Source organism: Onychomys torridus, chromosome 8, assembly GCF_903995425.1.
Source record: "Onychomys torridus chromosome 8, mOncTor1.1, whole genome shotgun sequence".
Lineage (NCBI taxonomy): Eukaryota > Metazoa > Chordata > Mammalia > Rodentia > Cricetidae > Onychomys > Onychomys torridus.
Genome location: NC_050450.1, coordinates 43,588,271 through 43,610,257, shown reverse-complemented (window position 1 = coordinate 43,610,257; position 21,987 = coordinate 43,588,271). Strand labels below are relative to the sequence as shown.

The 21,987-nt window shown below is 47.3% G+C and overlaps 1 protein-coding gene across 1 annotated transcript; it reads left to right on the top strand.

Moving 5' to 3' along the window:
- Positions 1 to 6,550: 6,550 nt before the first annotated feature.
- Atox1 (antioxidant 1 copper chaperone) lies at positions 6,551 to 21,708 on the top strand. The gene is made up of 4 exons (XM_036194486.1): positions 6,551 to 6,710; positions 14,802 to 14,877; positions 18,259 to 18,421; positions 21,573 to 21,708. The coding sequence occupies exons 1-3, from the start codon at positions 6,705 to 6,707 to the stop codon at positions 18,381 to 18,383; spliced, it is 207 nt and encodes a 68-aa protein (XP_036050379.1). The 5' UTR covers positions 6,551 to 6,704; the 3' UTR covers positions 18,384 to 18,421; positions 21,573 to 21,708.
- The last annotated feature ends 279 nt before the right edge of the window (positions 21,709 to 21,987 follow it).

The window sequence follows — 21,987 nt, the reverse complement described above, 5'->3', positions numbered from 1 at the left end:
CAATTCTCGCGCTCCTGGCTGCTTTGCCTTTCTTTCATTCTTTATTTCCTTCTTTTTACTTTTTTAACAAAGTCTCACTTCGTAGCCCTTGCTGGCCTGGAACCCACAAAGATCCTCCTGATTCTGCCTCTGCAGGGATTAAAACAGTGCACCACCAGAGCCAGCTTTAAAAATAATAAATAAATAAATAAACAAACAAATAAATAGAGTTGTAAAGATGTATTCCTAAAGGGAGAATAACGATACATATCTTTCTATTGTTTGAGAATTGTATACATACATGCATGTGAAGTGTTTTGATCCAGGCCACCCTGTTCCCTCTCCTCCAGTCCCAAGGGGTTTTTTGTTTGTTTGATTTAATTTTTGATTTTTTTCCGTTGATAGTGTTTCTCCTACTAGGTCCACTTAGTACTGCCTGTATGTGCATGGGTGTAGGGCCATCTACTGGAGCAATAGTAACCTCTCAGGTGGGACCTACCTGAAGAAAACTGACTTGCCCTCTCCCGTGGCCATCAGTTGCCAATGGCTCTACAGCTAAGGGTGGGACCTGAGGAACTTTGACTTGTGCACACCATCTTGTGCACACCGTCCCTGTCATGGGTTCATAGGTGCAGATGCCCTGATGCAGTCCTGAGTCATCTACTCTCTGCCTCTTACATTCTTATATTTTTGGTTGTGAGCCTAGCCTTTAACATGGAGCTATCCCTCCAGCCCAGCCTCTTACATTCTTTTTGCCCCCTAGTCTGCAAAGAACCCTGAGCCTTGAAGGTGCATAGGCAATATGGACATCCCACTCAGGGCTGAGAACTCCAGCCTCTCATTCTAGTATGCTGACCAACTTATGAGGCTCTGTGTTAATCACCATCTACAGCAAGAAGCAACTTCTCAGCAAGAGTTAGCAGATTCACTGCTAGTCTGAGGGGGGCACACAGGGCCTGAGGTCCTCTATGTAAACAAGGGCTTACTCCAGTAATCTCTAGGGCAGCCCAGTTTGTAACAGAGATAGAAGATAAAGGCGGGGCCTGGAATTCCACCACTCCCAGAGGCTGAGACAGGAATACTACCTCAAGTTCAAGGCCAACCTGGGTTTGGTAGGAAGAGTGCCTCAAAGAAAAGAAAGAGAGAGAAGGAAGGAAGGAAGGAAGGAAGGAAGGAAGGAAGGAAGGAAGGAAGGGAGGGAGGGAGGAAGGAAGGAAGGAAGGAAGGAAAAGAAAAGAAAGGAAGGAAGAAAGAAAGAAAGGAAGGAAGAAAGAAAGAAAGAAAAAGAAAGAAAGAAGGAGGGGTTGAGGATTTAGCTCAGTGGTAGAGCGCTTGCTTAGCAAGTGCAAGAACTTGGGTTCGGTCCTCAGCTTCTGGAAAAAGAAAAAAAAAAAGAAAGAAAGAAAGAAAGCAACCCTACCTGGCTACATAAACATCTGGCTACATAAAGAGTCATAACACTGTAACAGACACAATAACACAACCTCCACTTCCAAAGGATAGTCACCAAAACATCCAGAAGATGAGGGCCAATCTACAGGTACTGTTATAGAGGTGTTTAAGAGAAAACAAGTAAAGGAGGAGAAAGAATGGGAACATTATACTGGGCAGAAGGCTGGACTACATGGCAGAGGCTCCTGGGTGGTCTGTCTGTTCACTGGGCTTGCACTGGTGATGACTGAATTTGAGTCACAAGAAACAGTTAATGATTACTGGTAGTGGGATGAACTTTGTCCCAGTGGAGAAGGCAAGCTTGGTTTTCATTCTGTACCCTTTGGTACTGTGGGATTTTTCTTTTTTTTTTTTTTCTGTTTAATTTGTTGCTTTGTTTGAGCCATGAACCGAACAGTCTGGCCTTTAACTTCTGGGCCTCCTGTCTCCACCTTTCAAGTGCTGAGATAACAGGCATTCACCATCACCATTCTCAATTTGTGGCTGTGCACAAGCTTTGGCCTGCCTAGGAGGCCAGAGGACAGTGGCACAGTAAGTAGTTGTTCAGTCCCTTCCACTATTTGGGGCCTGGAGAGCAAACTCAGATTGTTATCATCACCTGGGCCCATGATATAAAGATCTTTTTGTTGTTGTTTTTAGACAAGATCTCACCTTGTAGCCTTGGCTGACTGGAACTTAGTATGTAGACCAGGTTGGTGTGGACTTCAGAGTTCTACCTGCCTCTGCCTCCTGAGTGCTGGGATTAAAGGCGTGTGTCTTCACTTTGGGTTTGGGATTAGGAGTTTGAACTCATCTTGAGCTACATAGTAAGACCTCATTCTCGGGTTGGGGATTTAGCTCAGTGGTAGAGCACTTGCCTAGCAAGCGCAAGGCCCTGGGTTCAATCCTCAGCTCAAAAAAACAAAAAACAAAACAAAAAAAGACCTCATTCTCCCCCTCCCCCCACCCACACCCCCATTTAAAAAAAAAAAAAAAGAAGAAGAAAAGAAAAAGAAAGAAAAAATAGTAAATTAAACCAGGCCAGCAAGAACTTTGTCCACAGTCTAAGGACCAGAGTTTGATTCCAGGAACTCACATCAATGAGAGAACCCACTCATGAAAGCTGTCCTCTGTCCTCCAAGCACATGACATGGCATACATGTGGAAACCCACACGTACAAAATAAGTAAATGTAATTAAAAAATAAAGCAGGAAATGGATGGAACTAGAAAATATCATCCTGAGTGAGGTAACCCAAACCCAGAAAAACAAACATGGTATGTACTCACTCATAAGTGGATTCTAGATAGAAAGCAAAGAACAACCAGACTGCAACCCACAGAACCAGGGAGGCTATATAGCAGGGGGGACCCTAGAATGACTGTGGCTTATAGTAAGTTTTGGTTTTACTCAATTACTGGGCAAGCCTCAATGAAACATTTCACTATTAGGATAAGAATTTATACTGTATCAAGCTGATAATAGAACAATGAAATTAAAAATGGGGAGAAAAAAATAAAGCAGGGCAGTGGTGGCACATGTCTTTAATTCCATGGGATCTCTTGAATTTGAGGCCAGCCTAGTCTACAGAGCTAGTTCCAGGACAGCCAGAGCTACATAGTGAAACCCTGTCTCCAAAAAAAAAAAAAATTAAAATTAAAAAACCCACCAGGCGGTGGTGGCTCACACCTGTAATCCCAGCACTAGGGAGGCAGAGGCAGGTGGATCTCTGTGAGTTCGAGGCCAGCCTGGTCTACAAAGAGAGTTCCAGGACAGCCTCCAAAGCTACAGAGAAACCCTGCCTCAAAAAACCAAAAAAAATAAAAATAAAACATTTTTAAAAATTAAAAAATAAATAAAATTAAAAAAAACTAAAAAATAAAAGGAGGAGGAGGAGAAGAAGAAGAACCCAATAAAATAACACCTTCCCCCTTTTTTGAGAGACAGTCTGGCTGAATCTATCAAAACTTTAAATGATAAGACACTTCCTCACATACAAATTTCTTCTGCATGGAATTTCAGGGCAATACATATGGTGTCACTGTAACACTAAGTGCACTGAGACCAGAAGCACTTGCGCGTCCATCAGGTGGTGACTCTGTCAGTGAGGTTTGTCAGGGGCAGGTAACAGGAAGGCTCACAGCAGGAGGTGAAATAAAGATGGCGGCCGTCACTTCTCCCAGAACAAGTCTGGGGCCATCTGTGCTTGGCACTGGTTCTGTGGCTTTTGCATCAGCCTCTGTGGCATTTCTGTCCTGGACAGATAGATGGGAGGTCCTTGTTCTCTAGAAGTCAAGAGTAGAATTGGGGAGAGGAGACAGAGTGGCATCAGTCCCCTTAGGGATGGATGCAGATGTTTTCCCAGTAGCCTCCCAGCCAGACTTCTCAGCCAGAGCCCAGGCACTCTGCATTCAGTGGGCCACAGCTGTGCCCTTCCCAATGAGGCTTAGAGCCCTGTGTGGGACTGGTGTGCAGGGGACGGGACCTATTTCCTGGACACCATGTCTTAGCTTTCTGGACAGTGGAATATTCTTACATCCAGCACACTTTTGTATCCAGGGTGGAGGGGTGTCAGACATGGTACTTAGGTAGTCCAGGCTGGCCTTGAACCTTCAGCATACAGGTAGGTGTTCACCTCCATGCCCAACCTGCTATTTTCTTACATTTATTTTTATTTATTTATGTATTTATTTATTTTGGTTTTTCGAGACAGGGTTCCTCTGCATAGCTTTGTGCCTTTCCTGGAACTCGCTTTGTAGACCAGGCTGGCCTCAAACTCACAGAGATCCACCTGACTCTGTCTCCCGAGTGCTGGGATTAAAGGCATGTGCCACCACCGCCCGGCCCATTTATTTTATTTTAGTTCTTTTATTTAAGACTTGTTCTCAGGTAGATCAGAGTGGCCTCTAATTCATCATTACCTTGCCTCAGCCTCCCTAGTGCAGGAGGGGGGTTGTTTACAGGTACATGCCCTCTCCCTCACCCTCCACACACACATTCAGCTATTCTTAGAATCTTTTTTTTTTTTTTTTTTTTGGTTTTTTGAGACAAGGTTTCTCTGTGTAGCTTTGTGCCTTTCCTGGAACTCACTCTCTAGCCCAGGCTGGCCTCGAACTCACAGAGAACCACCTGCCTCTGCCTCCCGAGTGCTGGGATTACAGGCGTGCTCCACCACTGCCTGTTCTTAGATTCTTATGCTTTGCCCTGCTAGCCAACTTCTCATAACTTCTATGTTCAAATTATAGCATGGTTTCTGACTGAACCCATCCTGATATTCAGAATGACAAGTTGCCTTCTTAGTTTAGGGATCTTCCCTTAGCCTTCAGCTCAAGGAACATAAATGGCTGGTGGTGGAAATAAATCTAGGCCATCAGTAGTCACTGGCTCCTACTGGCACTGGCATCTTCTTCAAGGGTATTGGATTACCCATGAAGTAATTCAGTTAACTCACTTCACTGGGGCAGCCATAACTGGACGGGAACAACACTTACATTCTCACAGGGTTTTTTGTTTTTGCTGTTGTTGTTTGTTTTAAACTTGACACAAGCTAGAGTCATCTTAGAAATTGTAACTGTAATTGAAGAATTGGTTCCATCCAATTGGCCTATAGACAGGTCTGTGGAGGTATTTCTCCCTCCTAAATGCTGAGATTAAAAGCCCAATCACCTTGAACTCTAGATCTTACTGCCTCAGCTTTTTTTGTTTTTGTTTGTTTTGTTTTAGGTTTTTGTTTGTTTGCTTTTTGAGACAGGGTTTCTCTGTGTAGCCCTGGCTCTCCTAGAACTCTGTAGATCAGGCTGGACTTGAACTCAAGAGATCCACCTGCCTCTGCCTCCCAAGTGCTGGGATTGAAGGTATGGGCCACCACCACTAACTCTAACTCTGCCTCAGCTTTTCTTTTCTTCTTCTTCTTCTTCTTCTTCTTCTTCTTCTTCTTCTTCTTCTTCTTCTTCTTCTTCTCCTTCTCCTCCTCCTTTTTTTTTTTTTTTTTTTTTTTTTTGTTGTTGTTGTTGTTGTTCCTGTTGCTGTTGTTTTTGTTTTTCAATACAGGGTTTCTCTGTGTGGTTTTGGAGCCTATCCTGGAACTCATTCTGTAACCCAGGCTGGCCTCAAACTCAGAGATCCACCTGCCTCTTCCTCCCAAGTGCTGGGATTAAAGGCATGCACCACCACCGCCTGGCTTTGCCTCAGCTTTTCTTTCTTTCTTTCTTTCTTTTCTTTCTTTTTTATTTTTTTGTTTTGTTTTTAGAGACAGGGTTTTCCCTGTGTAGCTTTGCGCCTTTCCTGCAACTCACTTGGTAGCCCAGGCCGGCCTTGAACTCACAGAGATCCGCCTGGTTCTGCCTCCTGAGTGCTGGGATTAAAGGCATGCGCCACCACCGTCCCGCTTGCCCTCAGCTTTTCAAGTGCTGGGATTACAGTCCTGTACTGATATGCCTAGTCTCATGAATGCCATGAAGGCCTTGAACTCTGCAACCCAGGCAAGACTTGAACCCGGGACTCTTCTGCCTCAGCCCCTCAAGTAGCTGGAACAACAGGCCTGCAGCCCTAGGCCAGGCCACTCTAGTGTAGGGACTGAGTGATAAGCAAGGAAGATGGTATCTTTAAGGAATGCCGGGATCCGTCCTTCCCAGGAGCCTTGGCCTTGCATTCCTTAGCCCCACACTGAAAATGACCCAGTGGAGAGCGCAGTTTAGGTCTCCCGGCCTAAGAACTCTCACGTGACAGTCTTGGGTAGGTCTCAAGAAAAAAAAAAAAAAAAAAGCTGGGCGGTGGTGGTGCACACCTTTAATCCCAGCACTCGGGAGGCAGAGCCAGGCGGATCTCTGTGAGTTCCAGGCCAGCCTGGTCTACAGAGTGAGTTCTAGGAAAGTCGCAAAGCTACACAAGAGAAACCCGGTTTCAAAGACAAAAAAAAAAAAAATCCAATCCCTCTGCACCCCTCCGGAGGGCTCGTGACCTGTTCCAAAGAGGCGGGGCCTAATAATAATATCCAGGATAGAAAGAGGCGGGAAGTCAGTGGAGGCCAGCCCAGCGGGCGGGGTCGAGCTATAATTTGGACAGAAGGGACGGGAACTAAGCAGAGCCTCCCCCCCGCACGAGGGCGGAGCCTTGCCGTAGCTGAACCCGGAAGGGGCGGGGACTAAGCGGAGCCCAGCCCTAGGGCGGGGCCTAGCCGAGGTTGGGTCGGCCTAAAGGTAGGGAGGGCTTCCAAGAACGCTCTCCGGAAGATCCGCGTTGCTGTACCGGAGAGACGCTCCAGCGCTCCAGTCGTTTCCCGTGTCGCTTCAGTCATGCCGGTAAGTGGCCTGGCCGCTCCGCCCGTGCGAACCGTTGTCTCCAGCCCGATGCACCGCTGCCCGGCCAGACGCTGCCGTTAGGGCGCAGGCGGTCGCCGGAGCTGCAGTTGTTCCTCAGTTTACTCTCCGCACCTACTCTCCAGCTTCGCGACCCTCGGGAAAGCTGCAGAGAGCACTGTGATGTAGAACACAGGCCTCAGATCGCTCTGGAGAGTCTTTCGAGGGGCAGTCCCAACCCTCCCTGCATGATGGGGAAACTGAAGCCGGGAGGTAGGGCAGAGAACTCCGTACCTGCCTTTTCCACATGCATGCCCCTGCAGCCGAGCTGGCGGGTTTTCAGAGAATCAAGTCTCGCTTCACCTCCCCAGCCCACTCTGGCCGCTTCCACTTCAGCACTGGGCGACATTGAACCGAAAGGATACTTTCTTCCTTTCCAGCCATGAGTTCCCAAATCTCGGAGCAGAGTTTCAGTAGCCGAGAGCAGCGCTTATCTCGCCTTTGAACTCACCCACTTCCATGCATGGCGGCTTCTAATCTCATTGCTTAGTTAAATAAGGGCCTTGGACACATTACACAAGAAGAGAAGGAAAAGCCCCGTGTTTGTTAGAAAGCCTTTATTATTGGGAGCTAGCTAGGTAGGATCCAGGATGAGGCCAGGCGGACTGGGAAGTGCTGGGCAAAACCAGTTGTACTGGCTTGGAGGGAAGCTTTGATCCCAGTTAAGTTCCTGAGATAATGGTGAGGGCTTTGGTCAGCAGCATTTTCCTCCTGGTGCCTCTGAACCCAGAGGTCTCCCGCGGGTATTGAATGTTTTAGCAGCTTATCTTCCGTGTGTGAACCCGAGGCTCCCTCCTGATGCAGTCTTAAACCTCAGGTGTCATTTCTTGAGACTTCTCCTCTGATCACACAAAACACAGACAAAAGACTTGATAAAAATCCATCCTACCAGTCAAGCCTGTCTGCCTGCCGTGTGAGAATCATTCATAACCCTGGGATCCCAGAGTGGAGGCTGCCAGGCTCTCCAGAGGGCAGCAGTGAAGAAAAAAATAGTTTGAGGACCCCACTATTCTGTGTCTGCCTCTGGGGACTCTGATGGAAGTGAGGCATATAGTAGACCAACAGCGACAACAGCGAGCCCCAGGAGGCGGTGGCTCCCGCCTTTGATCCCAGAGGCAGGCGGATCTCTGAGTTCGAGGCCAGCCTGGGCTACAGAGTAAGTTCCAGGAAAGGTGCAAAGCTACTCAGAGAAGCCTCTATCTCGAGAAAAAAAAAAAAAAAAAAAAAGAACAACAGCTAAAGGCAGAGGTCTTGGTCAAGTGCTACCTCCAGTCTAGCCAGGGAAATGAATCTTTGTGTGTGTGTGTGTGGGTGGGCAATTTGGTTTGTTTTTTGTTGTTGTTGTTGTTTTTGTTTTTTGAGACAAGAGTTTCTCTGTGTAGCTTTGCACCTTTCCTGGAACTCACTCTGTAGCCCAGGCCGGCCCTGGCTCTGCTTCCCGAGTGCTGGGATTAAAGGCGTTCACCACCACCGCCTGGCTGGGAAATGAATCTTAACCAAGATGGATGGCAGACCAAAGCTTAACCCAGAAACCTGAAAGTCTGTGCCCTTGGCTTTCTGGCTGGGCAACCCCAGGCAAGTTGTTCTGCCTCTCTATGCCTTTATCTCTTCCTCTGTAAAATAAGGATTGAAAGCAGATCTTGCAGGGCTGTGGTTGGTATTAACTAGAGTTATGTCATCAAAATATATAACAGCCCAGGGATCCATCCTGTCCCCAAGGAGTGGTAACTTTTCTGTAGATGTAGGACAAGTTGGGTAGAACTGTGTGGGCGGGCTTCCAGCCCATTTTAACATGGACTTCAGTGTACTCTGTCCAACCCAGGCCCTGCATGAGCTGCATCTCCCTGAGTGAGTACCTATCCTCAGAGCTTCAGCTTTCTCATCCCTGAGCAAGTCACCAATAAGGGATCGTAGAGCCTGTGAGGGGAAATGTAGGAGTTTAGCAGAATCACTGTATAGGATAGATATTAGGTATTAGAATGAACAACTTTTTTTAGAGAAGAATCCTTATGGAAAACAGTGGTTGTTTCCTGTGATCTGTAGAATTGTTTTGCTGAAGAGACTTTGCAGCCATCCCATGACTGTGGTCACAAGATGCCTCAGGCACACCTGAGGCTCTTTTATTAGCATGTATTGCACAGGATAGGTAATAAAAACCTGGAGTCAGGGAGGCATGTGATGCTCTCCTTCAGTAAGACATGTAAATTAAGATTAGGAACCTTGGTATGAAGAAATTCTTTGTGTAATAATAAATATGCCTTTGTATGGCTGTTTGGGGGGTTCAGTCCATCAGAAGAGGCTGGACTTTCTTGCTGCCACATAGGCCTTAAATTCTCATCTTGGGAGTGCCTTCTTTCTTCAACTGACCTGCACTACACAGTTTACCCCGATAAGAGTTTCCTTATGAAATCATTGTAGCTACTAAACGAGACAGTGTACAAGGTGTTTAGAAGAAGGCGCAGCACATCAGAGATACTTAGATATTAGTGATCGGGAATCCAGACTCCAGCATCCAAAGACCCAATGTCATTCTCTAGAAGAACAAAGTGTCCTCCTCCTCCATACCCAGGGATTCTTCCAGTTCTAGAGAGTCTGTTAAAGAATTGTACCAACGCCAGTCAGTGGTGGTGCACGCCTTTAATCCTAGCACTTGGGAGGTAGAGGCAGGTGGATCTCTGTGAGTTCGAGGCTAGCCTGGTCTACAGAGCTAGTCCAGGACAGGCTCCAAAGCTACAGAGAAACCCTGTCTCGGAAAAAAAAAAGAGAGAGAGAGAGATTCATTTTGCTTGCTTGTTGTTAACAGGGTCTCATACTGTAGCTCAGGTTGGCTTTTAAGTGAATATGTAGCTTAGCTGATCCTTACACTCAGCAATCCTCCTGCCTCGGCTTCTCAAGTTTTGAGATTATAGAAGTAAACTGCCACACCTGGCTTAAAGTTTTGGTTTTTTGTTTGTTTTGTTTCTTGTTTTTCAAGACAGGGTTTCTCTGTGTAGTTTTGGTGCCTGTCCTGGATCTCTCTCTGTAGACCAGGCTGACCTCAAACACACAGAAATCTACCTGGTTCTGCCTCCCGAGTGCTGGGATCAAAGGCGTGTACCACCAGCGCCTGGCTTAAAGTTTTGTTTTGTTTTGTGATGCTAGAGATTGAATTTGAGGCCCATGTGTGCTGTGTATGTGCTCTGCCACTGAGCCACAACCCTTTTGTAAGAGAAAAAAGAGGTCTAGAGGTACTAGGGAGACATTCAGAAGCAGGTCCTGAGATACTCTTGTGAGGACTGGATCTCCTGTCCATGAGGCAGACTATCTGTCATCCTCAGGTTTTTGGTTGCACAATTTATAGGTAGAGGTTGGAGTTCTGAGTTGGAATGTTGGCCTCCTGTGACTTGCCCCTGGCCTCTGACCTCAGTACTGTGAAAGACTTCCTTGTTGGGGTTCTCAGTTTGGAGCTCAGATTAACTGTTGACTTTAGATCTTTGGGCAGCAAAAATTATCCTCAGAAACCCCCTTCAGGGCTTCTGCTCAGACTCAGCATGTGGGGATGGGCACTTGGCTGTTCTAAAACCAGCAAGAGTTCCGTGGAGCAAAGAAAGCCTTTCACCTTTGCACCCATGACCTCAATCACCTTAGTGAGCCCCAGCAAGAGGAAATGAATGGTTCTCTTTTCCAGCTAGAAAAATACTGCAGAAAGAGAGTTTGAGGATTGCAGGATGGGTCAGCTGATAAGGATGCTTGCTGCCAATCAATCCTCATGGCCTCTGACATCCACACTTATTCTATGGCACACACTCCCACATGCAAATAAGTGAATAAGTACAATGTACTTAAATATCTTGCATGCATGCTGTGCCCACACCATTTGTGTGCAGACATCAGAAGAGGGCTTCAGATCCCCTAGAGTTGGAGTTACAGGTGGTTGTGAGCTATTTGACGTGGTTCAGAGAACCAAACTCAGGACCTCTGGAAGAGTGCAAACAAGTAGTCTTAACTATTGAGCCAGCTCTCTAGCCCTATTTTTATTACCAGTTTTTAAATTATTTGTTTTGGGTTTTTGAGACAGGGTTTCTTCTCTATGTACCCTTGGCTGTCCTGGAACTCATTCTGTAGATCAGGCTGGCCTTGAACTCATAGATCTGCCTGCCTCTGCCTTCCAAGTGCTGGGATTGAAGGTGAGCGCCACCACTGCTTGGCTTTTTTTTTTTTTTTAACTATGTGTGTGTGTGTGTGTGTGTGTGTGTGTGTGTGTGTGTGTGTACGTGTGTACATAAGTGTAGGTGCCTGTGGAATCCAGAATAAGGCATCAGGTCTCCCTAGAGCTAGAGTTTCAGGCTGTTGTGAGCCTGCTAATGTAGATGTTGGGATTCAAATTTGGGTCCTTTGGAAGAACAGTATGTGTTCTTAACTGCTGAGCCATCTCTCCAGTTTCCCAAATGTAATTTTCCAAAAGGAATGTAGCCTAATTTATTTATTTGATAGTGCTGGAGATTGAACCTAGGGCCTTAGGTCATGGCAGGCAAACTCTTTACCACACTGAGCTCCCACCCTTCAGAGGATGAGAGCACTAACTAGCTACTCTTGCAGGTGCCAAGTCTACTTCCTATCACCATAGTTAGTTACCTCTAACTCCAGTTCCAGGGAATGCTACATACTCCTGAGTTCTGTACAGTCCTGCACATACCTGAAAGCACACACATATACACATAAAAAGAATAAATAAGTAAATCTTTTTTTTTCTAGTATGTTGGATACAGTAGTGTATGACTTTTTGTTGTTTTTTGTTTTTTGAGTCAGGGTTTCTCTGGGTGACAGTCCTAGCTGTCCTGGAACTCACTTTGTAGACCAGGCTGGCCTCGAACTCACAGCGATCTGCCTGCCTCTGCCTCTTGAGTGCTGGGGTAGTGTATGATTTTAATCCCAGCACTCAAGAGGCAGAGGCAGGCAGATCGCTGTGAGTTTGTGTCCAGCATGATCTACATAGGGAGTTTCTGACCAGCCAGGGCCTGATGCCACAAGTAGTGTGTGCTCAAACATAGTGCATTAAAAACATTGCATGAAATTACCTTCAGTCTGTGTGTATAAATATGATTCATGTTTAGACTCATCCCATTCCCAAGATACTCATTATGTGTATGCAAATATTCCCTAATGAGGAACATTTCTGCTCCCAAGCACTCAGATAAAGAACACTCAGCCTGTCCTAGAGATATTTTGATGAGCTTCCTGGGGAAGGTAGGCATTGAATTTGGGTATGCTGTTGGGCACCTGTTTATACAGTACTTGAGATTCTGAGGCAGAAAGATAGAGAGTTTAAGGCCCAGTGTGAACTGCATAGTGAGTTCCAAATCTTTAAAAAGATCAATCTTAGCCAGGTGGTGGTGGCGCATGCCTTTGATCCCAGCACTCAGGAGGCAGAGCCAGGTGGATCTCTGTGAGTTCAAGGCCAGTCTGGTCTACAGAGATCCAGGAAAGGCGCAAAGCTACACAGAGAAACCCTGTCTTGAAGGAAAACAAAAGATAAATCTTTAAAAAAAAAAAAAAAAAGCACGAAAGAAAGGGAAGGGAGAGCCACTGTTTTGTTATTGTTTGCAGTACTGTTACTGGTGGTTGCCTCTAGGCTGGTTGTTTCTATGCTTTTAGCATCTTCTTCAAAGAATTAAAAAGTAAAGGTGCACATAGATTACAGAGTAGCAAGAAAATTAGTCAAAACAAAGCAATACACAAAACAGGTCAGAATATATTTGCAGCAAAGCAGTCTGCGATTGAGTGAGGGTACTCAAGGGCCCTACTTATTGTTTGGGGCTTCCTTTTATGGGGTTCAAGAGAAGGAGGAGTTTGTTTGCTGGGGCTATAATTTGGTCACTTCTCTATATTGACTGGCAAGACAGGGTTTCTCTGTGTAGACTAGGCTGGCCTCAAACTCAGAGATCTGCCTGCCTCTGCCTCCTGAATGCTGGAAACAAAAGTGTGCCCAGCTGATGCATCTGATTGTAATCATATACATGCCCAATTATGCATAGGCATAAGGTGGTAAATAAGAATCCTCAATGAAATTTCACTTTGAGGACAGTTTGCCTCATTGTGCATGCACTCCAAAGCAGTCTAAGCCAGGTCAGCACATTGCTAGTAGTTTCCAGATTGCGGTTCATGATGTTTGGATGGAAATGGGGAAATCTGGGATTGCTGAGGGGAGTAACTTATCCAATGCTTTAAAGCAAGTGTGAGAGTCAGTCTTGGGTTGCTAACAGGTTGCTAGGTTCATTGTCAAGAGACAGTTGTGTAAAGCCCAAGCTGTTCCTTATGCTTGGCTGTCCCAGTACTGGGAAGTAAACCCAGGGTCTTGCACATGCCAGGCAAGCAGTGTAATCATAATCCAGTTACTTTCCCCTAGAGGCATCTAGTCCGATGATCTTTTTTTATTTTTATTTTTATTTTTTGGGGGGGAGGGGGTTTTCGAGACAGGGTTTCTCTGTGTTGTTTTGGTGCCTGTCCTGGATCTCACTCTGTAGACCAGGCTGGTCTCAAAACTCACAGAGATCCGCCTGGCTCTGCCTTCCGAGTGCTGGGATCAAAGGCGTGCGCCACCACCGCCCTTATTTTATTAACCTATTAGCTACCTATTGTCCTCTAATACTTATCTCCAAACCTAGAGTCAGGACCTGGGAGTAGCTGAGCAGAGTGACTAGGCTTGGGGTCTTACGGAACAACAGTGCAGGACAGAGGCTTGCCCAGCACTCCTTGACTTTGACCTTGGAGAGTCTGTTTCTCTCCAGGTAGACCTCTGGGTGAACAGTAGAGTGTCCTTTAACATGGCAGCTGCTTGGCTCCAGAGTGACGTGAGAAGGGAGCAGGGCAAAAGCCAGCCCAGTGACCAGCTTAGTCATATAACGGTGCTTCAGCCTCATGTTGAATACACACAGGCTTACGCTGGGATGTTATGGAATGAACTCTCAAGAGCATAAATACCAGGAGGCAGAGAAGATGGAGGTCACAGTGGAGCCTGGCTACCACATGTCAAATCCTGTGTTTGTCCCTTTCTTCAGCCTGGAGAAGGGACTAGTACCCCATGAGTTAAGCTACTGAGGTCATATAAATTGCAAGTGTTGAAGCCTAGGTGTTCTTCTCATTTCCAGATATTTGTGGGGGAAGGGATTATTGGCACAGTCTTTCTGAAAACAGCCAGAGACCCAGGCATTGTCCAGCAGTGATGTTGATCATCGACTCACTCAAAAAATGGGTGAGGCACCTCCTCTGTGCCTGCTGCTGATCCCAGGGTTTGGAGTGCAGCAGTGAATATCTGTTTGAACAGAAGCACAGTCTTTTGGACACTTGCCTGCCTTGACTTGTTAGATGTCTTGGAGAGTGTGGGACCTTAAGAACCTGGGATCCGACTCACGTGTGTGTTTCACACAGGCCTGTCACATCTGTCTCTTCCTATCATATATTAATAAACAGCTCTTCTGTGGGGAAAAAAAAAAAAGAAGAACCTGGGATCCTTTCCCACCTGCCTCCAGTGTGCTGGGGAGCCCGGGAAATGCTTCCCCTTCCTGATGCTACCTACCTTTGAGCAGGAGGTACTTGGATCAGAGCAGTGGTGGTTGGCCACATACCTGAGTATCCTGCCTCTTAGCATCATCAATGTCCCGATCCAGGCTGCTGAGCTCCATCCAGTGACTCCAATGTGGAAAATAATGTTCTGATAGAGAACCAGGTCCCAGACTAGTTCTGCTGAGAGTGGGGTCACAGCTCACTCAAGAGGCGGTCATCTCAAGGGCAAACTAACTGGAAAAGAACTTCTCTCACAGACCTGAACCCGTTCATCCTGTGCCAGGCCTTCAAAAGGCACCATGGAGATTGTCTCTGTTGGTACAGCCTGTGATACACAGAAACCCTGCATCCCTCTTCTGCTGACTAGACTAGGTTCACAGACAGGCTTCCAGTGGGACTGTGCCTGCTCTCTGTGCTCCCTGTCAACCCAAGTAGCCCCTCAGACTGTGTGTGGGTCACTGCAGGGCCGGACTCACAGCTCCCTTCTTGCAGAAGCACGAGTTCTCCGTGGACATGACTTGCGGGGGGTGTGCTGATGCTGTGTCCCGAGTCCTCAACAAGCTGGGAGGTGAGTTGCTCTCCTTTGGGGATGGGATGGATGGGGAGATGGTTACGCGAGGAGTCGTGTTTCAGATACATGAGGCCTACCAGGATCGGCTGCAGGTCAGCTGGTCCTGAAGTGTGTGGAGGGCCTCGTGTACACCTTGGCCTCTGCTCTGTAGCTTATGTGAAAATGTCTGCCACCTCACTGCAGCCACCTCAGGTGTCTTTCATTCACTGCACTCTTCCCCTCCAAGTTTAGTCTTGTTTTTTGAGACAAAACCTTGCTAAGTAGTAGCCCTGGCTGTCCTGGAATGCACCACATCGACTAGGCTGCTGCTAGATTTGCCATAGTCCTTTGCCTTTTTTTTTTTTTTTTCCAAGACAGGGTTTCTCTGTGTAGCTTTGGTGCCTGTCCTGAAACTAACTCTGTAGCCCAGGCTGGCCCTGAACTCAGAGATCCGCCTGGCTCTGCCTCCCGAGTGCTGGGATTAAAGGCGTGCGCCACCACTGCCCAACCATGCCTCTGCCTTCTAAATGCTGGAATTACAAACATTTACTACCATGCCACCATATACAACTCCATGTTGTCCGTTTTGTTTTTTTTTTCTCCTCTCCTCCCTCTCCCCCTCCCTCTTCGGGGTCACTGTGTAGCTCAGGCTGGTGGTCATGAACTCCATCATCCAGCCTCTGCTAGAGCTGCAGGCACACACACCACCACTGCATAGCAACTGTCTTCCTTTTATGAAGACAAGAACTGTCTAGAGGTCAATGATGTGGCTGAATTCACAGAGCCAGCAGGGCAGAGCTGGGATTTGGCCACACCACCCAGCTGCGGGGCCCTGGAGGTGTTAGTATGTTGGTGATCTGTAGTGTGACATCATATACAGATTAAAAATAGCGAGGCCTGGAGGTGCATGCCAGTAAACCCAGAAGCTTAGGAGGATCAAAAGTTTCAGGCCAGCCTGGACAATTTAGGGAGACCTTGTCAAAGTAAAGATGACCAAAGAGGCTGGGGGTATAGCTGAGAAAGGAAGGGCTGAGTAGCATGTGTGACATTCTGAATTGAATCCACAGTACTGCAATAAAATAAAAATAATAACAAATTTGTCAAAGCAAAGTTGGCCATTCACACCTTTAATCCCAGCAATTATGAGGTCAAGACAAACGAGGCATTGCCGTGGATTTGAAGCTAGCCTGGACTACAGAGAGAGACCCTATCTCTACAGGTCATAAATAAGTAAAACCTAGGGTAAAAATACCACTGAGTGTTGAGTCTGCCCACACACTGTCAGTCCACAGAGTGGTGGGACTTTACAAGGTGGGACGGAGCTGACGACACATGTGCCCAAGGGGAAGTGCCTTGGCCAAGTCCCACAGTGAGAGTGAGTCGGTGGCTCAGGGACTCCATTCTGAGCTTTGTGAGCTGGAATAGCTTCTTTTTATGCTTTCTTTTTGTTTTTAAGACAGGGTCTCCTATTACCATAGGCCTGGAATTCACCATGTAGCCCAGGGAAAGCTTCAAACCATTAGCAGTCTTCCTGCCTCAGTGTCATGAGTTCTGGGGTTCCAGGCATGAACCACCATGCCCTGCTACACTGAGAATCTGCTCACAGGAATCTGAGACACCAAGGAGAATCCGGCTGCTGACTTCCCTCAAGGCCACAGGCTTCCCTCCTGGATTTGGGCATCCCCAGCTATGATCTGAGAATGTCAGTCCATATCAGCATATGCTGGAGATGCTTCAGAAATAAAATAGCGTATGCTGAAGAGATGGCTCAATGGTGAAGAGCACTGACTTCTCTCCCAAAGCTCCCTCTTGGCAGCTCACAACTGTTAGTAACTTTTTGTTATGTGTAGATTCAGAGATTGCAATCATGCCCTGCATCATGTGCTTTTTTTTGAGCTGAGGATCGAACCCAGGGCCTTGCGCTTGCTAGGCAAGCGCTCTACCACTGAGCTAAATCCCTAACCCTGGGGCCTTTCCTTTGATAAGTTTGTCCCTGAGCAGGCTAGTTTATGTCAACTTGACACAAGCTGGAGTCATATGAGCAGCGGGAACCTTATTATTTTGTTTTGTTTTGTTTTTTGTTTTTTTGGTTTTTCAAGACAGGATTTCTCTGTGTAGCTTTTGGAGCCTGTCCTGGAACTCACTTTGTAGACCAGGTTGGCCTTGAACTCACAGATTCACCTGCTTCTGCCTCCCAAGTGCTGGGATTAAAGGCATGCACCACCACTGCCTGGCCAGTGGGAATCTTAATTGAGAAAATGACCCCACCAGATTGGCCTATGGGCAAGCCTCTGGTGCATTTTCTTGATGATGATTGGTGTGGGAGGGCCTAACTAAGACACTCTTCTCTTCTTGAAGACAGCCAAAGTGTTTTGAGTGGTTAGGACCTGGGTAGTGGACTAATGGGTGACTTGGGCAAGAAAAGGCATTGAGGCCAACCCCAACCTGTTTGTGACAGCTGGGAAAGCCAAGGCCTGTAATGGCCCTGATCATAGCCACAGGGGCCTTTTCATTGGCGTACCGTTTTTAGAGGAGAGCATTGTGGATTTTCTTTTGTGGTGGGAGTAGGGGCTGGACAATAGGAAGGCAGTTTGGCAATGGCTCTTAACACCCCACATGTGTCCCACAGTTCTACTCTGACTCATGGTGTGGAAGTATTTCATAGGTGTGGCCAGGTGGGCTTGGGTGTGCTGGCTATAGAATGGTAACGGTATTGGGCAGGCAGAACTGATCCCCTGTCCTAGGAAGGACTGAGTCTGTGAGCAGACGTGGAGACACCACACTGGAAAGACGGGGGAGCTATTGAAAGGCAAGGGAGAAGCCAGGCTTGTCACCACACTAAGCAGGAAGCTGAGACAGGAAAATCATAAACTCAGGCCTCCCTGGTCTGTAGAGTGAGTTCAAGGCTACCCTGGGTAACTTAGTGAGACTGCCTCAAAATAAAATGTATAAGAAGGCCTAGGGATGAAACTCAGTGATGGAGTGCCTGCTTGGCATGTTTTGATACCCTGGGTACCAGTAGCTTTCTGTATTGCTAAATTGGAAGGTTAGCTTGAGCGTAGGAAAGTGAGGTACTAGTGATGGCGGTGTTGGGGCGGGGGAGCTGAGAAAGAGAAAAGAAAACTCAGAGGGCTGAGGAAATAGCTTAGAGGTGGCGTACTTGCTTGATGCTTAAGGTCTTGAGTTCAATCCCTATCGCCAAAACCCCTCACACACAGAGGAGCCTGCAGCAGAGCCTGCCATGCTCACAGTGCCTAAAACAGAAAGAGCCTGCTGCTCCCTGGCTCCAGGAGAGGGGCCTGGTGTTACAGGAATAATTACGGAGGTTGACCTCTTTGTTCCAGTGGGTGGAGGGGTCCTGCTTCCCCCTCCCACATCCCAGTTTCCTTCTTCCTGCAGGAGTGGAGTTCAACATTGACTTGCCCAACAAGAAGGTCTGCATTGAGTCTGAGCACAGCACAGACACCCTGCTGGCCACGCTCAACAAAACAGGAAAGGCCGTGTCCTACCTTGGTCCCAAGTAGCCAGGACCTGGGCCAGTCCCTCTGGAAGTACTAAAGAGGTAAGTGGGTGAAGGCCCAGCCTTCCTTCATAAGCTTGTTGCTTTTCCAGAGGTCCCGTGGGTTACAAAGGCTTGGGCCCAGAAGAAGTTCAGATTGCAGTTTCTCTGGGATTTAGAACCTTTACCTAACCTCACCCGAAGGGCATCCATAATAGGAAAACCCTAAACATGTTTTGCCATTGAGTTGGCACTCAGGAAGTTGTCATTTTGAAGCACACTGTAACTGGGGTTCCTGGATTTGAAGTGCTCAGCCTGAACTTGGGCTTCTTAAGTGAGGTGTTCGGCCCACTGCCCCCCTCTGGAAGGGTCACAAGTACATCATCATTGTCCAGACAAACCAGAAGCTCAGGGGTCTTGATGACCTCCAGTGAGCAGACAGAGCTCCATGTTACGTTCCCAGAGTCCCTTTTGGAGCTTGGGGGCCACCTTGCCTGGTCAGTAGGGTCTAAGTTTAGAGTATCTGACCTTCTTAGAATGGAGAGCCTCTTGCTTTGGTGAAGTGGACTGTCCCTTCACAGTTGATGCCTGTGTCCTGAGCCTTGCACTCCTGTGCAAGAGCTCATACTCACCCTGCCTTTCCTTCTGCTTGGAGCTGGATGTACCTCTAGCCCAGCCTGGTGCAGAGTCAGTGGCCCATCTGAGTTCTCTTCCTTCCGCTTTGTGGGTCCCAGGGAGGCAGGAAGTGGCCCAGTGCCAGTGCCTTCCCTGCTGGACAGACCTCACCTGGCCACTCAGCCATTCTTCCCATTGTGCCCAGCAGTCTCACTTCCTGTGCATTGCGTCTGACTCATGAATTAGGATGGCCTCTTCTTTGGTGGTTTGCATCCTCTCTGGAACTGAGAAAAATGAGGCCTGGTGAATAGATATGACCTGACCAGAGTCCAGGCCAGTGGGTGGCAGAGGCTGGAACGAGCCAGGCCTCCTGTGTGAGCATTCCTGAGTGGTGGTGGTAGGAGGGTCCCTTTTGGGTACAGCCTCCTCCTTCCTCATGTGAGCATTTGCAACCCAGACGTGTGTTCTGTGTGTATGGTGACATCCTAGCAAATTAAAAGACATGGATGAGCCAGTTCACAGGATGCTAAGGTAAGAGAGGAGGGGCAAGAAGTCAAGGCTAACGCGGGTTACACAGAGACACTCTGTCTCAAAATAAAATAATAATAATAAGGCCAAAAATATAATAATAATAATAATAAGAATAATAAGAATAATAAGAATAATGCCAGAAGATGGTTCAGCAGGTGAAGGTGCCTTCTGCTGAACCTGACAACCTGAATTCAATCTCCAGGACCCAGGTGGTAGAGAGAACTGAATCCCTCAGGTTGTCCTCTGAGCAAGCACATTCAACACACACACACACACACACACACACACACACACAAACTTAAAACAAACAAACACATAAATAAAAGCCATGTTTCCAGTGGCTCTTCTGGCCCTGGATTTGCTCCATGGCCAGGAACGAGCCAATGTGAACAGCAAGGAGTCTGGGGTTCAGGGGCCAGCTCTGTTCTCATTCCAGACTGGGACTGGGACTGGGACATTTTTTAGTTGCCTGAGATTGGATCTGTGAAGTAGGTGGACCCCTCCGCTCTGTCCCACTGCCTTTGCGGATCCCCATGCAGCCTCATTAAGATTTGTCCTCTAGTGGATAGCAACACCAGCAGTGTCTGCCATGCCTCAGACCTGCACATCCAGCATGGTCCCTCCATCCCTGGGTTTTGTGGGTGGAGTGAGGGTGGGCGACTGGCCTCCATCTCTTTCAAACAACCCTGTCATGTTTGGACATCCATTTTTCTTTTCTTTCTTTTTCTTTCTTTCTTTCTTTCTTTCTTTTTTTTTTTTCCTTTCTTTTTTTTTGAGACAGAGTTTCTCTGTGTAGCTTTGCGCCTTTCCTGGAACTCACTCTGTAGTCCAGGCTGGCCTCCAACTCAGAGATCCGCCTGCCTCTGCCTCCCAAGTGCTGGGATTAAAGGTGTGCACCACCACTGCCTGGCTAAAATTTTTCTTTGTTTGTTTGGGTTCCGTTTGTTTTAATTTTTAAAAATCATTTTTGAAACAGGGCCTCATTGTGTAGCATAAACCATCTGGAATTTGCAACAATCCTGCCCTAGACCCTCAAATGCTGTGAGATTACTGATGTGAGCCCCCATGCCCAGCTTCTCCATGTAAGATTGTATTTGGGGCCAGGAAGATGGCTCATTGGGTAAAGGCACCTGTGTGCAAGCCTTGTGCCTGGAGTTTGATCTCCAAAATCCACATAAAGTGGAAGGAGAGAACAAACTCGTCCTCTGACCTCCACACACATATGATGGCACCCACACCCACACTCACACCATACTAATAAAAATGTTCTGTTTAATTTGGGGGGATTATGTTTGATAAGCATGATCTCTGTGGGGAAGGACTGGAAAGCAGAGTGACCCATGCCCACCTGCAGTTTGGACATGGTCTAGACACAGAAACTCTTATAAATAACGGTGGAGCATGGCCACACTGGTACCTACTTCAGAACAATTTCATTATCTGATACAAACACCTCATGTCTGTCAAGCACTGGTTGCTCCGTCCCCCTCACTACTTCCTCTGATGACTCCAGTCTGCTTCTCCACCCTCTGGCTAGCCTGGAGACTTTCTACAAAGGGAATCATACAGTGTGTTTATTTACTTGCCTGCTCATTTGAGATAGGGTAGCCTAGGCTAGCCCTGAACGCAAGATTTAGTGAAAATGGTCTTGAATTTCTGATCATCCTGTCTTCACCTCCCCAGACTGAAAATGTATCACCATCATTATGCCTGTTTTTATTGTTTGTTGTTGTTGTTTTAAGGGTTCTTGTAGCTCAGGCTGGCCTGGAACTCCTGATCCTCCAGCTTCTACCTCCACAGTGTTGGTATTACAGAAGTCTACCACCCAAGCCAGGTTCTCTGACTTTTTATCCTGGGAGGTGTCAAACATGTCTAAGCTCTGTATGGAAAGAGTCTGCTCCTGCCCTTCACCACGACCCAGAGTTAGCAGATCTGGTTACTTTGTAGCATTAAAAGTTTCCACCTGCACATACACGCAACACAGAGAGGAATCCAGAGACTGGGGTGCAGTGTTTCCTATCCACAGTAGGTGGCGCCATTGATCCATCTAATTTTCCCTCTCTCCTAGGCGGTTGATCTGGTGTCCCTGCAGATTTGGAACACCAACTGCTCAGTCCAGCTCAGCCATGGAGTTCCTGCCCAGACAGGCCCTCCCCTGCCAGCTCCCTGCTGGCTTCCCTGCAATAAAATCAAGCTGCATTTGTTGAAGAAGTGTCTATTGTATGTTCTTGGTACTGCTTGCTCACCTACAAGCTGCTGTTGTGTTTGCCTAGGTTGCTAGGACCTCCCATTCGAGGTCAGGGGCCCATCACATGTCCATTCTCTGCTGTGTGATCTTGAGCAGCCCAGTGCCCTCTCTGGGCCTCTCTGTAATAGCAATATCATTGGGCCAGATCAGTGATTTCTCTTTCTCACTATGTAGACTCCATAATTGACGAGCTATTAGGTGACTTGCATTTAAGAAATGAGACTGAATCAGTTGG